At 33.8% G+C, this 17,231-nt stretch overlaps 3 protein-coding genes across 4 annotated transcripts; 1 reads left to right on the forward strand and 2 right to left on the reverse strand.

The window, feature by feature from the left end:
* Positions 1 to 4,030: 4,030 nt before the first annotated feature.
* On the reverse strand, positions 4,031 to 8,406 carry LOC11414843 (SPX domain-containing membrane protein At4g22990). The gene is made up of 9 exons (XM_003592133.4): positions 8,291 to 8,406; positions 7,767 to 8,078; positions 7,578 to 7,682; positions 6,986 to 7,440; positions 6,550 to 6,851; positions 6,197 to 6,360; positions 5,450 to 5,640; positions 5,059 to 5,192; positions 4,031 to 4,721 (listed from the first exon to the last, which is right to left on the reverse strand). Exons 1-9 carry the CDS (start codon positions 8,387 to 8,389, stop codon positions 4,483 to 4,485), a joined length of 2,001 nt encoding a protein of 666 aa, XP_003592181.3. The 5' UTR covers positions 8,390 to 8,406; the 3' UTR covers positions 4,031 to 4,482.
* Positions 8,407 to 9,810: 1,404 nt separating this feature from the next.
* LOC11414844 (pentatricopeptide repeat-containing protein At5g52850, chloroplastic) lies at positions 9,811 to 12,970 on the forward strand. Of its 2 annotated transcripts, none has more exons than XM_024786492.2 (2): positions 9,811 to 12,696; positions 12,804 to 12,970. In XM_024786492.2, exon 1 carries the CDS (start codon positions 9,976 to 9,978, stop codon positions 12,613 to 12,615), a length of 2,640 nt encoding a protein of 879 aa, XP_024642260.1. In that variant the 5' UTR covers positions 9,811 to 9,975; the 3' UTR covers positions 12,616 to 12,696; positions 12,804 to 12,970. The 2 variants fall into 2 exon arrangements, with proteins under 2 accessions (XP_024642260.1, XP_039685849.1); XM_039829915.1 differs by having other exon boundaries at positions 9,811 to 10,564; positions 10,652 to 12,970.
* Positions 12,971 to 14,672: 1,702 nt separating this feature from the next.
* On the reverse strand, positions 14,673 to 16,652 carry LOC11414845 (probable WRKY transcription factor 27). The gene is made up of 3 exons (XM_003592135.3): positions 15,709 to 16,652; positions 15,439 to 15,552; positions 14,673 to 15,245 (listed from the first exon to the last, which is right to left on the reverse strand). The coding sequence occupies exons 1-3, from the start codon at positions 16,434 to 16,436 to the stop codon at positions 14,921 to 14,923; spliced, it is 1,167 nt and encodes a 388-aa protein (XP_003592183.2). The 5' UTR covers positions 16,437 to 16,652; the 3' UTR covers positions 14,673 to 14,920.
* Positions 16,653 to 17,231: the final 579 nt, after the last annotated feature.

Genomic DNA, 17,231 nt, shown 5'->3' on the forward strand with positions numbered 1-17,231 from the left:
AATATATGTTGTTTTGGATGATTTGGTATTATTATGGGATATTTCATTTTCTTGAGATACAAGTGGATAAGCAGTACTTAAGACTACGACGTCTCATATTTTATCACTATATGAATGAATCTACGATAGAAATGCATTATAATGAAAAGGTACACAGTACTTACTAATCTTATTCATTTGTGAACCTACCTACTAATAAATCTAATATTAAAACTTCTAATTAAAAAGAGATAATTGTGATATTAATTTATAGCTGGTATAAAAACTTTGTTGATGGATATTATGTAAGTAGCTCTATAAGCAACACTATGAACCTTGAGGTTTTTCCTTTAGATGAGATTAAACTCACCAAACATTTTTTCCATAGAAAAAAAGTTTGATTTGGAAAATGAGAGGCCAGGAGTAGGAGGGTCAGTAAGGTAGGCTCCATTTGATTATTGTGAACTGATTTGGAGGGTTTGGTGGGTGAAAGTATATACAACAGGGAAATCCACATAGATATATCTTGGCCTATTCAATTGTTCCATTTGTTTAACTTGGTTCTGTTGGGGTCACGGGTCACGTTATAGTAGCAAAAGTGAGGGAAGAATCCAAAGCTGTCATCCTCATTCATTATGAAAGTGATTTTGTCACTTGGCTAAGTTGCTTGCAGCTGATCCATCTCTTGTCTGCTATGTCTGAGCTATATAATGTTTGTGTTCACGGGTTCTTCATTTGTGGTGTACTCCCGTGAACTTGCTCATTTTTTGGGTTGAATGTTGCATTGCATGGAATCAACATGTCACTTTGAGTCTTAGTTACACATGTTGCAAAATTGCAGTTTTGATTAAGCTGCACACTTTTATATCGCGGTAAAATGCAGATAAATGCTGTCAATACGTTGCATATACCTCAAAATGCGTTATATTGTGACCATAACTGCGGATCGCAGCTTACTATGGTTACACATATAACAACATTAGACAATGTGAGACCATTATAGAGAACCAGGATCATTGCTAACACTAAACGACTTTTCCAAATTTCTCTTGTGTAATAAATGATAAGTTTATGGGAGACTTATTTAGGGATGAAAATGGGAACGTAGAAGAGAAAACAGAGGATCCACTTAATTATGTGTAAATACATAATACAGTGCATGTGACTAAACCAATAATTGAAAATTCAGAATCTATTAAAATAATAATGGACAAGATGTTAAAATTTTCGTAGAAGTTATTTTAATATTAGGTCAAATGCATCTAAATGTCCTTTTAAGTTTTTCGTTTTTCTCAAAGTGGTCCTTTAAGTTTCAAAAGTAACAAGTACTTTAAGTTTGGCTTAATACATTATTTGGTCCCTTAACTTATTTTTGGTTTTCACTTTGGTCCCCTAACTATAAAGTGTCTTAAACTGGTCCCTTATGTCTTCTGCCGTTACCTCATTTGGTCATCTCTGTTAGTTTTTAACATCAAATGTCTAAGGTGAACCATATTTAAAGGTGGTCCACCGTAAACCTTATTAAATTTTTATGTTTTAACCCTTGTTTGATCATGTAGGGTCTATTGTATTTAATTGTGAACCACTACCACCTAATTTTTTCTCACTTTTCTTCATCTTCTACTTCTCTCATCTTCTTCATCATATTCATCAATCTACAATAAACCCAGAAAAAGAAAAACATAATTTTTTCTTTAAATAAAAAACTTAATTTTAATTTTTTCTTAAAAATTACTACCACACCATAGACATCTTCCTTTCATTTTCCTTAACATTCTTAAAAGAAATTACTACCCAGAACAAGAACCATAATCATTCCTTAAAAAAAACACTTAATTCTCATTCATATTCATTCATTCTTCAAGAATTCAGATTCAACCATTTTCAAATTCCTTATCATGAATTTTAAAAAATGGAGAGAACAGATTGAGAGAGAAAATAGAGAGATACCAATTCAACCCGTTTTCTCTTTGAATTCGGATTTAGACTTCAAAGGAAGATCATGAGAAGGAATTCAGATTCAGATTTGAATTCGGATTCAATTGGTGGTGGAAACTGAAAACTAGGAAAATTCGAATTTTGATTTTTGATTCAGTGTTGTTGTGTTGCATATATTTAGAATTGAAAACTGAAAATGGGAGAATAAAAGGAAGTTACCGTGTTAGTATGTTTTCACCATCTTAATTTTATGGTGATTTATTTTTATTTTTGTGTTTTTTTTTTTTTTTTTTTAAATCATCATAAATTTCATTGATCACAAGAAGTGCAAAAGGCATGAAAATAGAACAGCAACCAAAATTAGGCAAGGAAGGGAACAATAAATGGCGTAGGACGTGAAAAGGAACAACCAGCCGCAACTCATATAATCCCAACACCGTTAACCGCTAGAAGCTCCACTATTAGTAATAGATAAGCACTCTTAAGCCAGTCAAAGACCTTCCCTACACTGTTTTTGTGTTATTGTAATGGAGGAAGAAATGAATGAGGGACCTAAATTCCACCTTTATGAATTTTTGTGTTTCAGTTTTAGATTTTTTTAAGTAATTGGATCCAATTAATTTGAGATTTTAGTGAAGCATTCAATCAATTTTTTTTCCTGTGTTTGTTTCTTCAAGTTTTTTTGGGTTTTATATGAACATAGTGTTGAAGATGATGAAGATCAAGAGGAAGAATAGGGAAGGAGAAGAAGAAAAGGAAAATAATTAGATATGAGTGGTTCACTGTAATATACTACGAACCTGCAATCAAACGGTTATAATCATATTAAAAATATTATAATTAAAAAAATTAACGGAAAGGATCAAATGCATTTAAAGGTCCTTTAAGTTTTTCGTTTTTCCCAAAGTGGTCCTTTAAGTTTCAAAAGTCCCAAACAAGTCCTTTTAGTTTTTGAATCGTTTCAAACAAGTCAGAATGTAGATAGCATAATTGATAATTGCTTCCTTGAACTTATCTTTGGTACCAAATCTGGCTCCTAATACCACTTAAAATTGGCAAATTCTATGGTACACCCAACAATTTGAGTGTACCGGTACACCAAATTATTAAATTAATAATTAAACGAGTTTTTTTTTATTTCATTTTTATTTTATTTTTAAGAAAAAGAACTGTTTTCTATCATTGACAATTACAATAATTAAATCGTATTTACCAAAAGCGTCGACGAAATAAAATTTACTTTTTTTTTTTTAATTTTTGTTACATATAACAAAGAATATTGATTATTTTTTATGAGAAAATGTTAAAAATTTAATATAATTCTTATAAACAATGAAATGATGTTTTCTAAAATATAAATATTGATGAATAACTCTTTATTTCATAAAATAATCGTTAAATTATAAATTTTTTAAAGTAGGAGTACCAGTACACCTTAATTTATGAGGTGTACCGTAGAAGTCCCCCTTAAAATTAGTCATCTTTTTAGGCATGACAAATGGTGGATAATGCTCTTTGTTGCTATCATCTGAATCATCACCATCATCCTCTAAAATGACTTGTTTGAAACGATTCATAAACTAAAAGGACTTGTTTGGGACTTTTGAAACTTAAAGGCTTAATACATCATTTAATCCCTTAACTTATTTTTTGTTTTCACTTTGGTCTCTTAACTATAAAGTGTCTCAAATTGGTCCTCTCCGTTAATTTTTTAAATGCATTTGACCTTAATATTATATTAAAGTTTTAATTAGTTGTGTATAAATTTTAGAACTTGTATTCATGCAATAATTCCTGGTAGAGTATACATGTATCCATATATGTACCATGTATGCATGGTAGTGGCAGGCGTAAAAACAAAAAGGTCATGGGAAGAACATTACTCAAAATGAAATACTCTGGCAATGAATCTTGGCTTCAGACTATTTCTATATACTGTTGTTAAATATGTCCTTACTATGAACCTTATGCCTTTGGAGTATAAATAGTATTGTTAAATATGTTCTTTTTCTAGTTGGAGCATGTTAAATTAAATATAAAACACAGATGCTGACAAATTTCATCTCCTTAATAGAGTCACCCACTTGATTTGAATTAGTCAAAGTTCAAGGACTTTCAAATAACTAGATCTCGTGTCAAAAATTGATCTTAATATCAGGAATCCATTCCATTCAGCTAAGAATGTGCATTTGGACAACCTTACATGATTTAGGTAAAAGCTCGATGGTCTACTACGTGCATGTTTGGAATTATAGTGAGTTTGATAAAATCACAATAGCATTGCAATTTTCTTGAATCTTGAAAATGTAATTTTCGCAAAAATCATGACGGCCACACTGTAATTCTGCCAAACCCACCTTCAACTAACACATGCACCACTTTTGCTACCTTACCGAGCTTAAGGTCTTTATAGATCAAGAAAATAGAATGGACAAATGAACCAAGGGGGTCAAAATTTTCTTAAAACATACATCAATGCATGCTTTAAGGCTCAACTAACAAGCGAATGAGACGAAGGTTGTGTCAAACAGCATTCTCCTTTTCCATTGCAGCCAGCCACAGATATCAATATAGAGAGTTGTAGGTATAGCATGTTGCAATGATGGAAAATATGCAAATGAAGAGGGAAGGAAGCAGGGTGATATTTAGGAGCCTACTCACACCCAAGTAGCCAGCAAGGGTAATAGTTGCATCAGCAATCACTCTTGCAATTGTTCCAGCCTCTGTAGATAGAAGCCCTCCATTATATGTTCCTCGAGAAAGCCTTGATGACATAACACGTGAGAGCAGCGATAAGTTGATGCCTGTATAATGCATGGATCATTGTCAAAGATCATAAAAACGAAGCTTAGTCCCTTTTTAGATGGAATCTCCAACTTAGTTCTAAAGTAAAAAAAAAAAAATGTCTCTAAAGTATGAAGGTAGTTATTTCAGTCTTAAAGTATATGAAAATCCGTCCCTAGCATCATAACAAGAGAGATCAAAGTGACAAATGTCATATGTTTTGGGAACTACTTAATATGTTCATATACCTTAGGTCTAAGTTGGAGAGAGTATGATACCCTCGAAGACTAAATTGAGGGTTTAATCAATTTCGTTCACTAGCAAAAAGAGAAAAGCAAATCATGAGTAAAACCTTACCTTCCAGTACTTCAGCAGAAACAAACATAAGAAGACCTGAACAGATGTATTGTGGTACGGAGTATGGAATGATTACATGAAAGGCCGAGAGTATGCCAACTAAAACCATGATTTCTGATGCCAAAAGAATTTGCCTGCAAATAAATCAATAGAAAGGTGTGATATTTTAGCTGTTTAAGGATAGTATTTCAACTTTCAACAATTTTAAAGTTCTTAATGCAACCTGCAAAAGAAAACTAAATTGAAAATCATAATCACTTGGATCTTTCTATAGCTATATCTTTTTATAATGTATTCAAGTTCAAAATTTACTATCATGCAGCATTCTACAAAATCCAAAGCAGATTTTATGCTTGCAATCAAATGATACATGAGTTTAATTATATGTTACCTGTCGTCAAACATGTTGCTTATATAGCTTCCAACAATGATGTTTACAGGAAGAACTGTCAAGCCAAGGCCAGCAAGAAAAATGGCAACTGTGCTTGTTGACCAGTTAAAGTAGTATGTTGTGACAACACTAGATTCTGATAGTAAAATTTCCATTACATATTTGAGCATGAAGTATATCAACAACTGAACCTGAAGATGTTAAATAAATATGATCAAAACCATTTATCTCACATTTAATTGCAACTTTGTGAATTGAAACATAAAACAAACAACACATCAAGAATTCGCAGAACTTAAAAATCATCTATAATAATACTTAACGAGCTGGATGAGGAACTCCATAATCTCAAGAGGTACATGATGCGTAAATTGTCGTGTCAAAGTAGGAAGTGACCATCTTTCAATTTAGCATCACTCTCATGTTGTGTTTAAGTCATATGAATTGCAGGTAAAATTGTTTTAAAGTTAAGCTAAAACTATATATATATATGAGTTTACTTCACAAGTTTTACTGCAGTGAAAAACTTAGTACATGGTTAAAAACAAATAGTAGTTTTATCACTTTCTACAATTGAGTTTTCTGTAATACAGGAGCATAGTCCGACTTTGACATTTTCACATAAAAAATAGTTTTCCATCTCAGCAATGACTTGAAACATATACATCTAAAGAAACCATTGGTGCTGGTCAATGGAATTCAACATATAATGGATTGATAGTGAGACATTTAGAGTTGCTTACAAACCTTTACAGAAGGTGTAAGGAGTCTATATGCCGATCCAATTGAATTGGCTGGTCGACGTGATCCTTCTGGAGCTTCTCCACCATCGTCAGCCTCTTCATCTTCCTTATCCTCAGAACTAATTAGCAACGGTTGTTTTAGGCCTTTTTCAAGTGCGTTGTTGTCTACTGGTAAGGGAAAAAAGTGTCAATTTTGATTCCTTGCATTGAAGCTTTGCAGAATGAATATAATAGTTCAAGGATAATGCAGTCGTAGATGATTTTCATAAAGATTAACAATGAAATTAGAGGAATGATACAGATTAACTATCTTGCAAGATCACAATAAAAAAGTAGAAATCATCAGTAGAGAGGTACCAGCATTAGATTTATTTGTTGTATGATTCTCTTCAAATTCACGAGAAGGTTCCACAAAAGAGATCCACAACCATATTAAATATACAAGCCAAGCAACAGTCATAACCCACCCTGGCAAAGTATCTTGATTAAATGTAATCTTGTAAATCTTAAAATTTGTCTGCAGTAAACCAGCTAATGCAGGACCACAAGCCATTCCAAGAGCGCTGGCACTAACAAAACCTGCCGATGCTTGCATGCGGATTTTTAAAGGCACACAATCGCTAATGTAGCGCCGGTTAACAGCTCTAGCAGAACCAAATCTGCAATTATAATACAATTGTGTAAACAAAATGAGGTTTTCATGCAATAATATTTATCTAAAGTGAACTGATAAGATACAATATCAAAACTTATGCTAATATTGAAAGAAAGCAAGAGATGGAGGACTATTTACCCACAGCAAAGACGGCCAATTAGGAGAATCCATATTGAATTAAGATCATACGCTAAGGCATACATGGCATTTCCGAGAAAAAGAATTATGCTACTGAATACAAGAGGTTGGAAGTATGATTTATTTGACCACGCACTGAAATATACCGACGAAAATAGCTGAGCGACGGCCATTGCACCGATCACAATACCACAAACCGTTGGTGCAGCCCCAAGGTACATAGAGTAATCATCTGCTGTAGGGACAATGATATATGTATTGACCATATACAAAAATGTGTTAGCCAAGTTTAATAGAAGAGACATAAAATGGTAGCTCTGATCATCAACAAGCTCATCAGTAGGTGCAGGCAGCTCTTCTTGCATAATGAGTGCATGTTGCCCCAGAAAGTGAAGGAAATTGGTTGAATGAGTTAACCTATCCACGGCTGCTATTATCAAATCGATGACAGGATCCTGCACAAGTAATTATGATGGAATATCAACAAATGTTATTTTGCTGCTTCTTATTTTCGCTATCAAGGCTTGTTTGAAGATATTAAAAATAACATGACAAATTAAAATCAGTGCCACAGAATAAATGTTAGGTAAACCTGAAGGGGAAGAGTAGGCTCATCATAAATTGATAAGTAGCTTCCTTGATGGTCCTGAAGTTCATTAAGGTTGCGAGATAAGGCTCCTACAACAGCTCCTAGACCCTGCAAGATACACACAAGTTAGTTAATAAAGTAATTAATTTATTATCTATGTTATTAAACTTTGTGTTTGAACTAAACATTTACCACTTGCTTGAACACTTGTTGCAGCTGGGAATAAGGATGATTCGCACGAGTTTTAACGTAGTAATCAGTAAATCTATAGCCAAAGCGTTTGTCAAACTTCTTCAAGATTTTTCGCAAACCAACAGCATTTATCTCTACAAAATAGAGAAGCTTCAATAGATCTTGTCCTGCTGTTCTATAAGCTTCTCGCAATTCAGACCTTTTGCTCATTTCAGGCTCTTGCTGAGCACCATCCTGCTGTTCTCCAAGCCTTGCTATCCTGCTTGCCAAAAGCCCTTGTTGTTCCAACAGGAAAAGAACAGTCTTCTCAAGCTGAATTGTAACATAAAATTGATTCAAAACAATGTAACACACAACTAGAGAATAGTATAATGCATATATCATAATAATTACAACTACCCTTAGCTCACATATACTTATTTATTAGAATCTAAATTGAGAAGTTAAAATGTAACGCAACCAAAAAGGCGAAAAATACAAATAGTGAGTGACTCATGATTATGCAATGCACAAAGACAACAAACCTGAACATCTAGCATTCTTGAGAAATCCTTAAGTACAAACCGTCGATCTTGTGTTCCGAGTTCTATTTGTTGAGAATATTGCTTCACTCTTTTCTTCATTAGTTTGTAGTTTATGTAATATCTGAATCAAAACTGAAGATTATAAACATGCATGCGTAGAAATGAATCCGAAAATTGCCTGAAATGCGAAACTAAATTTGACTGGTTACACTCGACACATAGTGAGAGAACATACATACCCCTGCCATTCTTGAATTTGTCTTTCTTTCAACTTTTTACCAAAAGCAACCATCTCTAACTGCAATAATCGAAACAAAATTAGTTTAAATCATGTTAACAATGCAAAGATTAAAGAGTGTAGCTAGTTTTTATCGTATCCAATTTCCAATGTATTATTCAGCTTACTCAATTAAATACATGATGAAAATATTGATTATTCTCTTTCTTACTTGGTAAACAAGTTTGTTGAACGTACAAAAATGCAAAAGAATTGGATCCTATATTGACATGATTAGGAAAATGAAATCGTATAAGAGAGAGAATTAGAAAAGATTGAAGGAGCGTAAGTTTTATGTTAAAATTTCAACGGTGAAAAGAGCATGCAATGCAATAGCAAGAAAAATGTGGGGATGCTTAACCAAAATGAATTACTGAGTTTTTTTGAAAAGTATGAATGATGATGTTGATGATCACGAAGAGATGCGAAGCGAAGAAGAAGGAAAAAGAGGGCGATTCAGTGAGAGAGAGAGAGAGAGAAATGGGAAAACTGCATTCCATATATATATCGTTTTAGTGGACTCACCTTTCCTTTTTTCGCTAGGTAATATTCTCTTCTTTATGCTTCTTAAAAAAATATTCTCTTCTCTATATTTCGCTTGCGCCAATAAATATACCAAAGTCTAATGAGATTCATTAAGTAATTCTACATAAATTTATGGAAGTGTCTAATTTAAGTTGATCTTTCATAATTTTCTCACCACCTAATAATTCACTCTATGATCACATTTAAAAAAAACAAAAAATAACTCACTCCATGACAAAAAAAAAAAAAAACTTAAATTAATCATTGTCATTTTTTTACGGTGACAAATTAGTTCATTTATTATAATGAGTCGTAATAACCATAAAGACTATAATTTATCTCTGATATAAAATAATTCCATGACGAATTTGAGTATATTTTTGTTGGATATTGAATGGATAGTGTAAAAATTGTAGGCATCAAATAGGATGTTTGGTCTTCTTTTAATTAACATGATATATATATAAAAAAAAAATCCCTAGAAAATTAAAAACACAAGTGACATGTTGATTGACCACTGTCACCAAACTCCATGTCTCCCAAATGCTATCCCTTGTTATATATCCGTGTGCTTAACTCTCAGCTGCTAGAGATATTGCATATTATATTGAGGGGCCGAAGTTCGAACCCCAAATACCCAACTTCTCCATAATTGAATTGCATGAGCTCTAGCCATTAAACTACTTAACAAAAAAAATAAAAAAATGAAGACTTATTATGGTTCTTGTCCTTGATACAGCAATTGTGACTCAATTTTATTCCTTGCACAAAATAAAATAAATTTTAACGATTGATTAGTCCCTTACATTACACCAATCTTTTAGTATGTAGCATAATGAAAACAAGGGTGTGTGCCTCCACGAAACAGTAGCACAGCGTAGACATGCAAATGCTATGTACCAAAACTTTTTCACTATCCCGCTTCCAAGAAACTTGTTTACGTGTTCTTTCATTCTGCAACTCAAACTCTCTCAAAGAAGGAATATGCATTCATAGCCCCATAATCAAACTTGGTCTTCAACATGACTTGTATTTAACCAACAATTTACTCTCTTTATATGCTAAAACCTTTGGAGTTCATCGAGCACGCCACTTGTTCGATGAAATGCCTAACAGAGACGTCGTATCATGGACAACGATTCTGTCTTCACACACCAAGACTAAGCATCATTCTGATGCCCTGCAGTTGTTTGATATGATGATAGGTTCTGGTGAGTATCCGAATGAGTTTACACTGTCTAGTGCGTTAAGGTCGTGTTTTGCTTTAGGAGAGTTTGAACGTGGGATGCAGATTCATTGTTCTGCTGTGAAGCTTGGGTTAGAGATGAATCGTTTTGTTGGAACTTCTTTGGTTGAGTTTTATACCAAGTGTGGTTGTTGTAGTGTTGAAGCGTGGAAATTGCTTTCGTTGGTGAAGGATGGCGGTGATGTTGTGTCTTGGACGACAATGTTGTCTTCTTTAGTGGAAAATGGTAAATGGGGTGAAGCTTTTGAAATCTATGTTAAAATGATTGAATCAGGTGTTTATCCGAATGAATTTACGTTTGTTAAATTGTTAGGTGCCGTGTCTTCCTTTCTTGGTTTATCGTATGGGAAACTGCTGCATGCACATTTAATCATGTTTGGTGCTGAATTGAATTTGGTGTTGAAGACAGCTGTTGTTGATATGTATTCAAAATGCAGACGGATGGTCGATGCTATTAAGGTTTCTAATCTGACACCTGAATATGATGTGTACTTATGGACCACCCTTATCTCTGGATTTACTCAAAATTTGCAGGTTAGAGAGGCTATCAGTGTTTTTCGTGATATGGAATTATCTGGCCTCCTACCAAATAATTTTACGTATTCTAGTTTATTGAATGCTAGCTCCTCAATTTTATCATTGGACTTAGGGGAACAATTTCATTCGCGGGTTATCATTGTTGGACTTGAGGATGATCTTTATATAGGAAATGCACTGGTTGATATGTACATGAAATGCTCCCACATCACTACAAATGCTGTGAAAGTTTTTAGAGAGATAACATCACCAAATGTCATGTGTTGGACTTCTTTGATTGCTGGTTTTGCAGAAAAAAGATTAGAAGATTCTTTTCAGTTGTTTGCTGAGATGCAAGCAGCAGGAGTAAGACCGAATTCCTTTACAATGTCTGCCATTCTTGGAGCTTGCAGCAAAACGAGGTCTCTTGTTCCAACAATGATGCTCCATGGACATATCATAAAAACAAAAGTAGACATAGATATAGCTGTTGCGAATGCTCTTGTAGATACTTATGCTGGAGTGGGGATGATTGACGAGGCATGGTCTGTAATTGGTACAATGAATCTTAGAGATTCAATCACGTACACATGTTTAGCCGCAAGGCTAAACCAGAAGGGGCATCATGGAATGGCATTAAAAGTTTTGATTCACATGTGCAATGATGGGATTAAAATGGATGAATTTAGCTTGGCAAGTTTCTTATCAGCTGCAGCTGGCTTAGGCACTATGGAAACTGGAAAGCAGCTGCATTGTTATTCTGTCAAATCAGGCTTCCAGAGATGTCACTCAGTTTCAAACAGCTTAGTTCACTTGTACAGCAAATGTGGTAGTATTCACGATGCAAATAGAGCTTTTAAAGATATTAGTGAGCCAGATGCATTTTCATGGAACGGTTTGATATCTGGATTTTCTTGGAATGGCTTGATATCCCATGCTCTTTCTACTTTTGATGACATGAGGTTAGCAGGAGTTAAACCTGATTCTATAACACTGTTGTCGCTGATTTCTGCTTGCAGCCATGGCGGCTTATTAGAACTGGGTCTTGAGTATTTCCATTCTATGCAAAAAGAATACCATATAACCCCAAAACTAGATCACTACATGTGTTTAGTTGATCTTCTTGGTAGAGGTGGTCGCCTAGAGGAAGCTATGGGAGTTATTGAAAAAATGTCTTTCAAGCCAGACTCTTTGATTTGTAAAACTTTATTAAATGCTTGCAATTTACACGGAAATGTTGCTCTAGGAGAAGATATGGCAAGGCGATGTCTTGAGCTTGATCCATCTGATCCTGCAATATATTTGTTGCTTGCAAACTTATATGACAACGCTGGACTCTCTGATTTTGGAGAGAAGACACGTCGGTTGATGAGAGAAAGAGGTTTAAGGAGAAGTCCTGGGCAGTGCTGGATGGAGATAAGAAGCAGAGTTCATCACTTCTCCGCAGGAGAGAAGATAAACGAAGACGAGATTACTGAAAAGCTGGAGTTTCTTATAACTGAATTTAGGAATAGGCGGTATCAATACCAAGAGAATGAAGATAAGTTTTACCACCCAGAGCAATTGGCAGTTGCATTTGGTGTTCTTAATGCACCATCTACGTCTCCAATTCGTATATACAAGAATTCACTGATCTGCTCTCACTGCCATACTTTTATAATGCTTTCCACGCAAGTGATTGGTAGGGAGATAATTATGAGGGATAGGAAACGGTTCCATTTCTTTAAGGATGGACAATGTTCTTGCAGAGGTCACCTATGATGCAGAAACATTTCCTTCGTTTTTGCTAAATATATTGCATGGACGATCCTAGAATTTGTGCGTCATTTATATTGTAGCAAGGTAAAGTGAAAATCAAACTATGGTCTGTATTAATCTAGCTGAAGGAAAGATAACAAATATTGTTGATGATACATAAGTAAGCTAGTTTACCCTTGCAATTAAAACAGGTTCCATGCTATTACGGACTAGAAGGATTGCTGAGTCATATAACTGGAAAAATATCATGTTATCTTGGAAAATAACAACTTTCCTTTATCACCATGAAAAGAATTGGATGAGTAGAATTTTTGTAAATAATGAATTTAATTTCTTATATTATGTTGTTTTTAAATAAGAATTACTCAATCTCAAATTTTCATTTGCTTATTTTTTATTTTTTACTCCAATTGATGGATGAAGGAGAAGCGCATGCTCCATATTGTGAATTAGATCTAACTGGTTGTTTGTGCTTAGCATGTTGAAGGGTGAATTGTGTAATGATATCTTATTCCTTCTTGAGCACCTCAAGGTAGGTGACCTTTTGTGGTTTTTAACAAAAAAAATGCCAATACTCTGAGACTGAAATTATTCATTAACCAATATCCTTAGAAAACTCAAGATGTTATTGCTCTTTTAGGTGAAGATGTAAAAGCATCAGCTCCCAAGTTGAAGATTCATGTTACAATGTGAACTAGTTTATGGTTATCAGTTTTCCTAAAAATATTGACATCAATAATGCTAGAAAGAGGTAACAAGGAGCATATGGTGGCTGCAAAAGAAATAAAATAAAATAGATGCATGTTAATAAAACAATTGTTCAGTATATTTCCACATTTCAGACAGCACTTTCCCATCTAAGCATATTATGTGTTCTCTCCAACCCATCAATCTTATTATTTACACTAAATTAATACAGTTAATTTGTAATTCCATGTTCATATTAATCATATGTTGTATTTCCATTATAGATATATTTTGTATCGCCCTTGTGAAAACGGATACTATGTCGTTGGAACAGGATAATCAGGTTCTTGAGCTATTATTTTGAATAACATAATGATGTTTTTGTCCTACACTTGCAACATGATATTGTTGAGCATTCACGTGAGAATTTCTTTTGGGTCTGTAATCCATGTGTTACTGTGTTAATCATTGTGAAAATTCTACTTTTTATATTATTATTTGAGACTGTTGATCTTGAAGCTTCCAAGCCTATTTCTTTAGTCCATGGAGGATGATCTTCAAATAAAAGGATAAAGGCAAGCAGTGGCAGTTTCTCCTTTCTGCAATCTCATTTGTTAAAATATTATTTGTCATTATCCTTTCTAAAGACTTGAATATTTTACTAAATATGACCATTTTTTGTGTTACAGAACAACGAGTTTGAACAGTTTGTCTAGTTAATCCATCGTGAATGGAAACTAAATTGAAGATTGTTGCTCTTAATAAGAATTATTTGCTTGGAATGCTTGACCCTCACTTTGACCTTTCTTTTTCCAACTTGGGGGATTGCCATTGAGTTTCAAACATCTTTCACATGCATTCCATGCATGTTTGCAGTGATCACACCAATGTTTGTTCGACTTCTTACTTTCATTGAAGTTTCTAGTATATAGCAAGAGGCGAACATTTAGATTATGAACTTCGAGATGAGTTACCCATCAAGATTTTTTGTCCTGCCTCGTCTCTCCTTTATTCCTGAAAACATTTCATAAATAGTTGGTAGTGGCATCTTCCCCAATATTCTGCCACTCACTTCTTCAAGATTTTTATTCCACCCACAAAGAATTATAAAGAAATTATCATTTTCTTGCAATTTAATAAACAGAACACTATTTTATACAAAGAAACAAACGATTATAAAATCTTTTATTGACATGGCAGGTATTTGGTGGAAGATTGTTACGGTACTTTGATATGGAGAATCAGAACCACATGAGACCTCTCGATCCACATTTTCATTGCAATGAAATGTTGATGTTGCATAATGATGCTTAGAGAATCTCAAAGATGCAACAACAAAACTCAAAAACAACCTATTGCATTTAAGTTTTAAATTATGAACAAAAATACACGTTTTTGGAACAATCCCATAAGTACATTAGAAAATGTCCCTAAATATTGTTCTTAAACTACGTCATTTGGTCCTTATTACGAAAAGAAAACAAAAAGCATCAAAACCAGTTGTGACATTTATCTAATAGTCTCCAATTTTTTCTTATAACCTTATATACAAAATGAAAAAAAAAAAAAAACTCAACCGTGAAAGTGATTGAAGACCACCAAGTACCTTCCTTGGTCATGGTTAGGAAGGAATATCACAACTATCTTCACCATCATCATCAGTTTCAATTTCCATGTCGATGTCTTCTTCTTCTTCAGCAAAAGAGTTTGGTGCTAAAGAAGAGCAAGAAGAAATTGAGCTGTTGGGTTGACCAGAAATTGAAGTGGTTGGATGTGTCACCGGAGACTTGGTTCGTGTACTACCGGCTAGTGAGTTCCGATGGGTAGGTCTTGCATGGTTATGATCTCCTGTGTATGTCACAGTGAACATGTCTGCTTCAGTGTTGCTCCTTTCAACTTGCTTTCGCGCGGTACAACCTTTGGAACTGCTACATCTGTAGTAGTTCCTAATAATACAACAACAAATTATAAGGTTGTTAGTATTTCCTGAGAAATTGATGGTTCAATAGCACTTAAAGCTGAAATGAATTTGTTATAGTAATCGATGTTTTAAAATTTTTGGTGAAGACGTAGTGTCAAGACTTTCGGGGAGAAGCTAGCGTAGTATCAAATTATATTTTATTGAAGTTATATGTGTACCTTGGATATGGAGAACCTTTAATGGGTTTTTGTCCATATTTTCGCCATGCCCACAAATCTGTTGAGAGGTTATCTGCGGTTACATGGCACACCATTTTCCCTTGTTGACTTTTTCTGTTGAAAAGGAAATATATAAATTTAAATAGAATGTAAATGTACTATGTACTATTATTTATGTCATGCCAACTTTATGTAGGTAAAAGTTCTATTTTTTTTAGTAAAGAAATGAAATATTCAATTATTAGTGGAAATTGGAAAATTGTATACTACCTTTTTCTTGATCTAGGTGTTTGAGACTGGATGCTTTGGGGTACTTGAAATTCTTGTTTCTGAATTGCTTGTAGTTGATTATGTTGCTGTTGTAATTGTTGGTTATGGAATTTGTTGAAGCTAGAAGTGGAAGTTTCTTGCACAAAATGAGGAGGCCAAATGGAAGATGAAGTAGTAGGGACAAAATGGTTTTGTTGTTGTCCAATGTATCTTGCAATATGAGGAGGGGAATTGGGATTGATACCATGACCACTAGTAGTAGTGGTGATGGTGGGGGTAAAAGATGTCAATAATTGGTTTAGACCTTGAAGCTCATTGGTTATAGGTTGCACTACATTGGGAAAAGAAAATGCATCATATTCTAATTCTACTTTGAAATTAGAAGTGGAAATGGAAGATGGTATAGTATTTGTTGTGGTAAATGAATTTTCTGTTGTGTTTGTATTGGTGGCTGATTGGCAGCTTCGAACAATGGCAAACAAATCCCAATCCTCAGCCATTGTTATAAATGCAAATGAGTGAGATATAATGAATATCACAACTATTTTTTGGGGGGTGTGGTTTTTTTTTTGCCTATTGAAGCAACATACTAATAAGGAGCAAAAAAATCTTAGAGAAAGTGAGAAAAATAGATCAAGGAGAAAAGGTGGCGCTGACTTTTGGAGGATAGTACAAAATTTAAAGAGACAAAATGAAGAGGATGAAGCAAGAAGGATGGTTGAGTGCATGAGTTGGGTAAATAATGATTTTTATAGTAGAAAGAAAATGTGCAAAGTGGAATCATGTGGAGGTTGGAGGCTGTCGTGGATTGGAGGAACTTGAGAGGTTTTCTTTGGTCCTTTAAAAATGCCAAATTCATTTGCCTTTTTCATTGACATTGTGAAAATGTCAAAGTGGGGTCTAAACAAATGTGACGATGATTCGGATGCCTCTAGTTTGAAAAGTTCATACCATGTTCATGGTGGTTTATTGCTATACTCTTTTTATGCAATTATAGGTTTTACTCCCTCTAGTCTCATGCATAAGGAAAAAAAAAGTAGTTAGTATGGTTTTAAAGAAGTTTTATAATGTCAATGTTTGCAAATTAAATCTATTATATAATGGCAATTACAATATAATCAATCAGAAAATGAAGAATTATTTTGATAAGAAATTTAACATTATTTACAACACGAAGCACCAGAAAGAAACCAAAAAGATGGGGAAAGTGGAGGAATAAGACGACAACAAGCTACCAGAAGGAAAAAGGTCCCAAAATGTAATATAAATAGGAAAAGAGAAGCATATGAAAGTGGGAATAAAAATTAAATAACATTTTAACCTGAAAAAATTACACATCTTATAAAACAAAATAAAAGTAAATAGTTTGATAGCAAAAGAAGTTAGATTTTTACATATACTATGAGTCTATGATATTAATTACAGGGACATATGGGCATAAGTATCCAACTAGAAAGCACTAAACGTCATGAGAATATGAGTTGACAATTATTTTATGGCATATCTTCTATGCATGATAGTGA

This window comes from Medicago truncatula, chromosome 1, assembly GCF_003473485.1.
Source record: "Medicago truncatula cultivar Jemalong A17 chromosome 1, MtrunA17r5.0-ANR, whole genome shotgun sequence".
Taxonomy (NCBI): Eukaryota; Viridiplantae; Streptophyta; class Magnoliopsida; order Fabales; family Fabaceae; genus Medicago; species Medicago truncatula.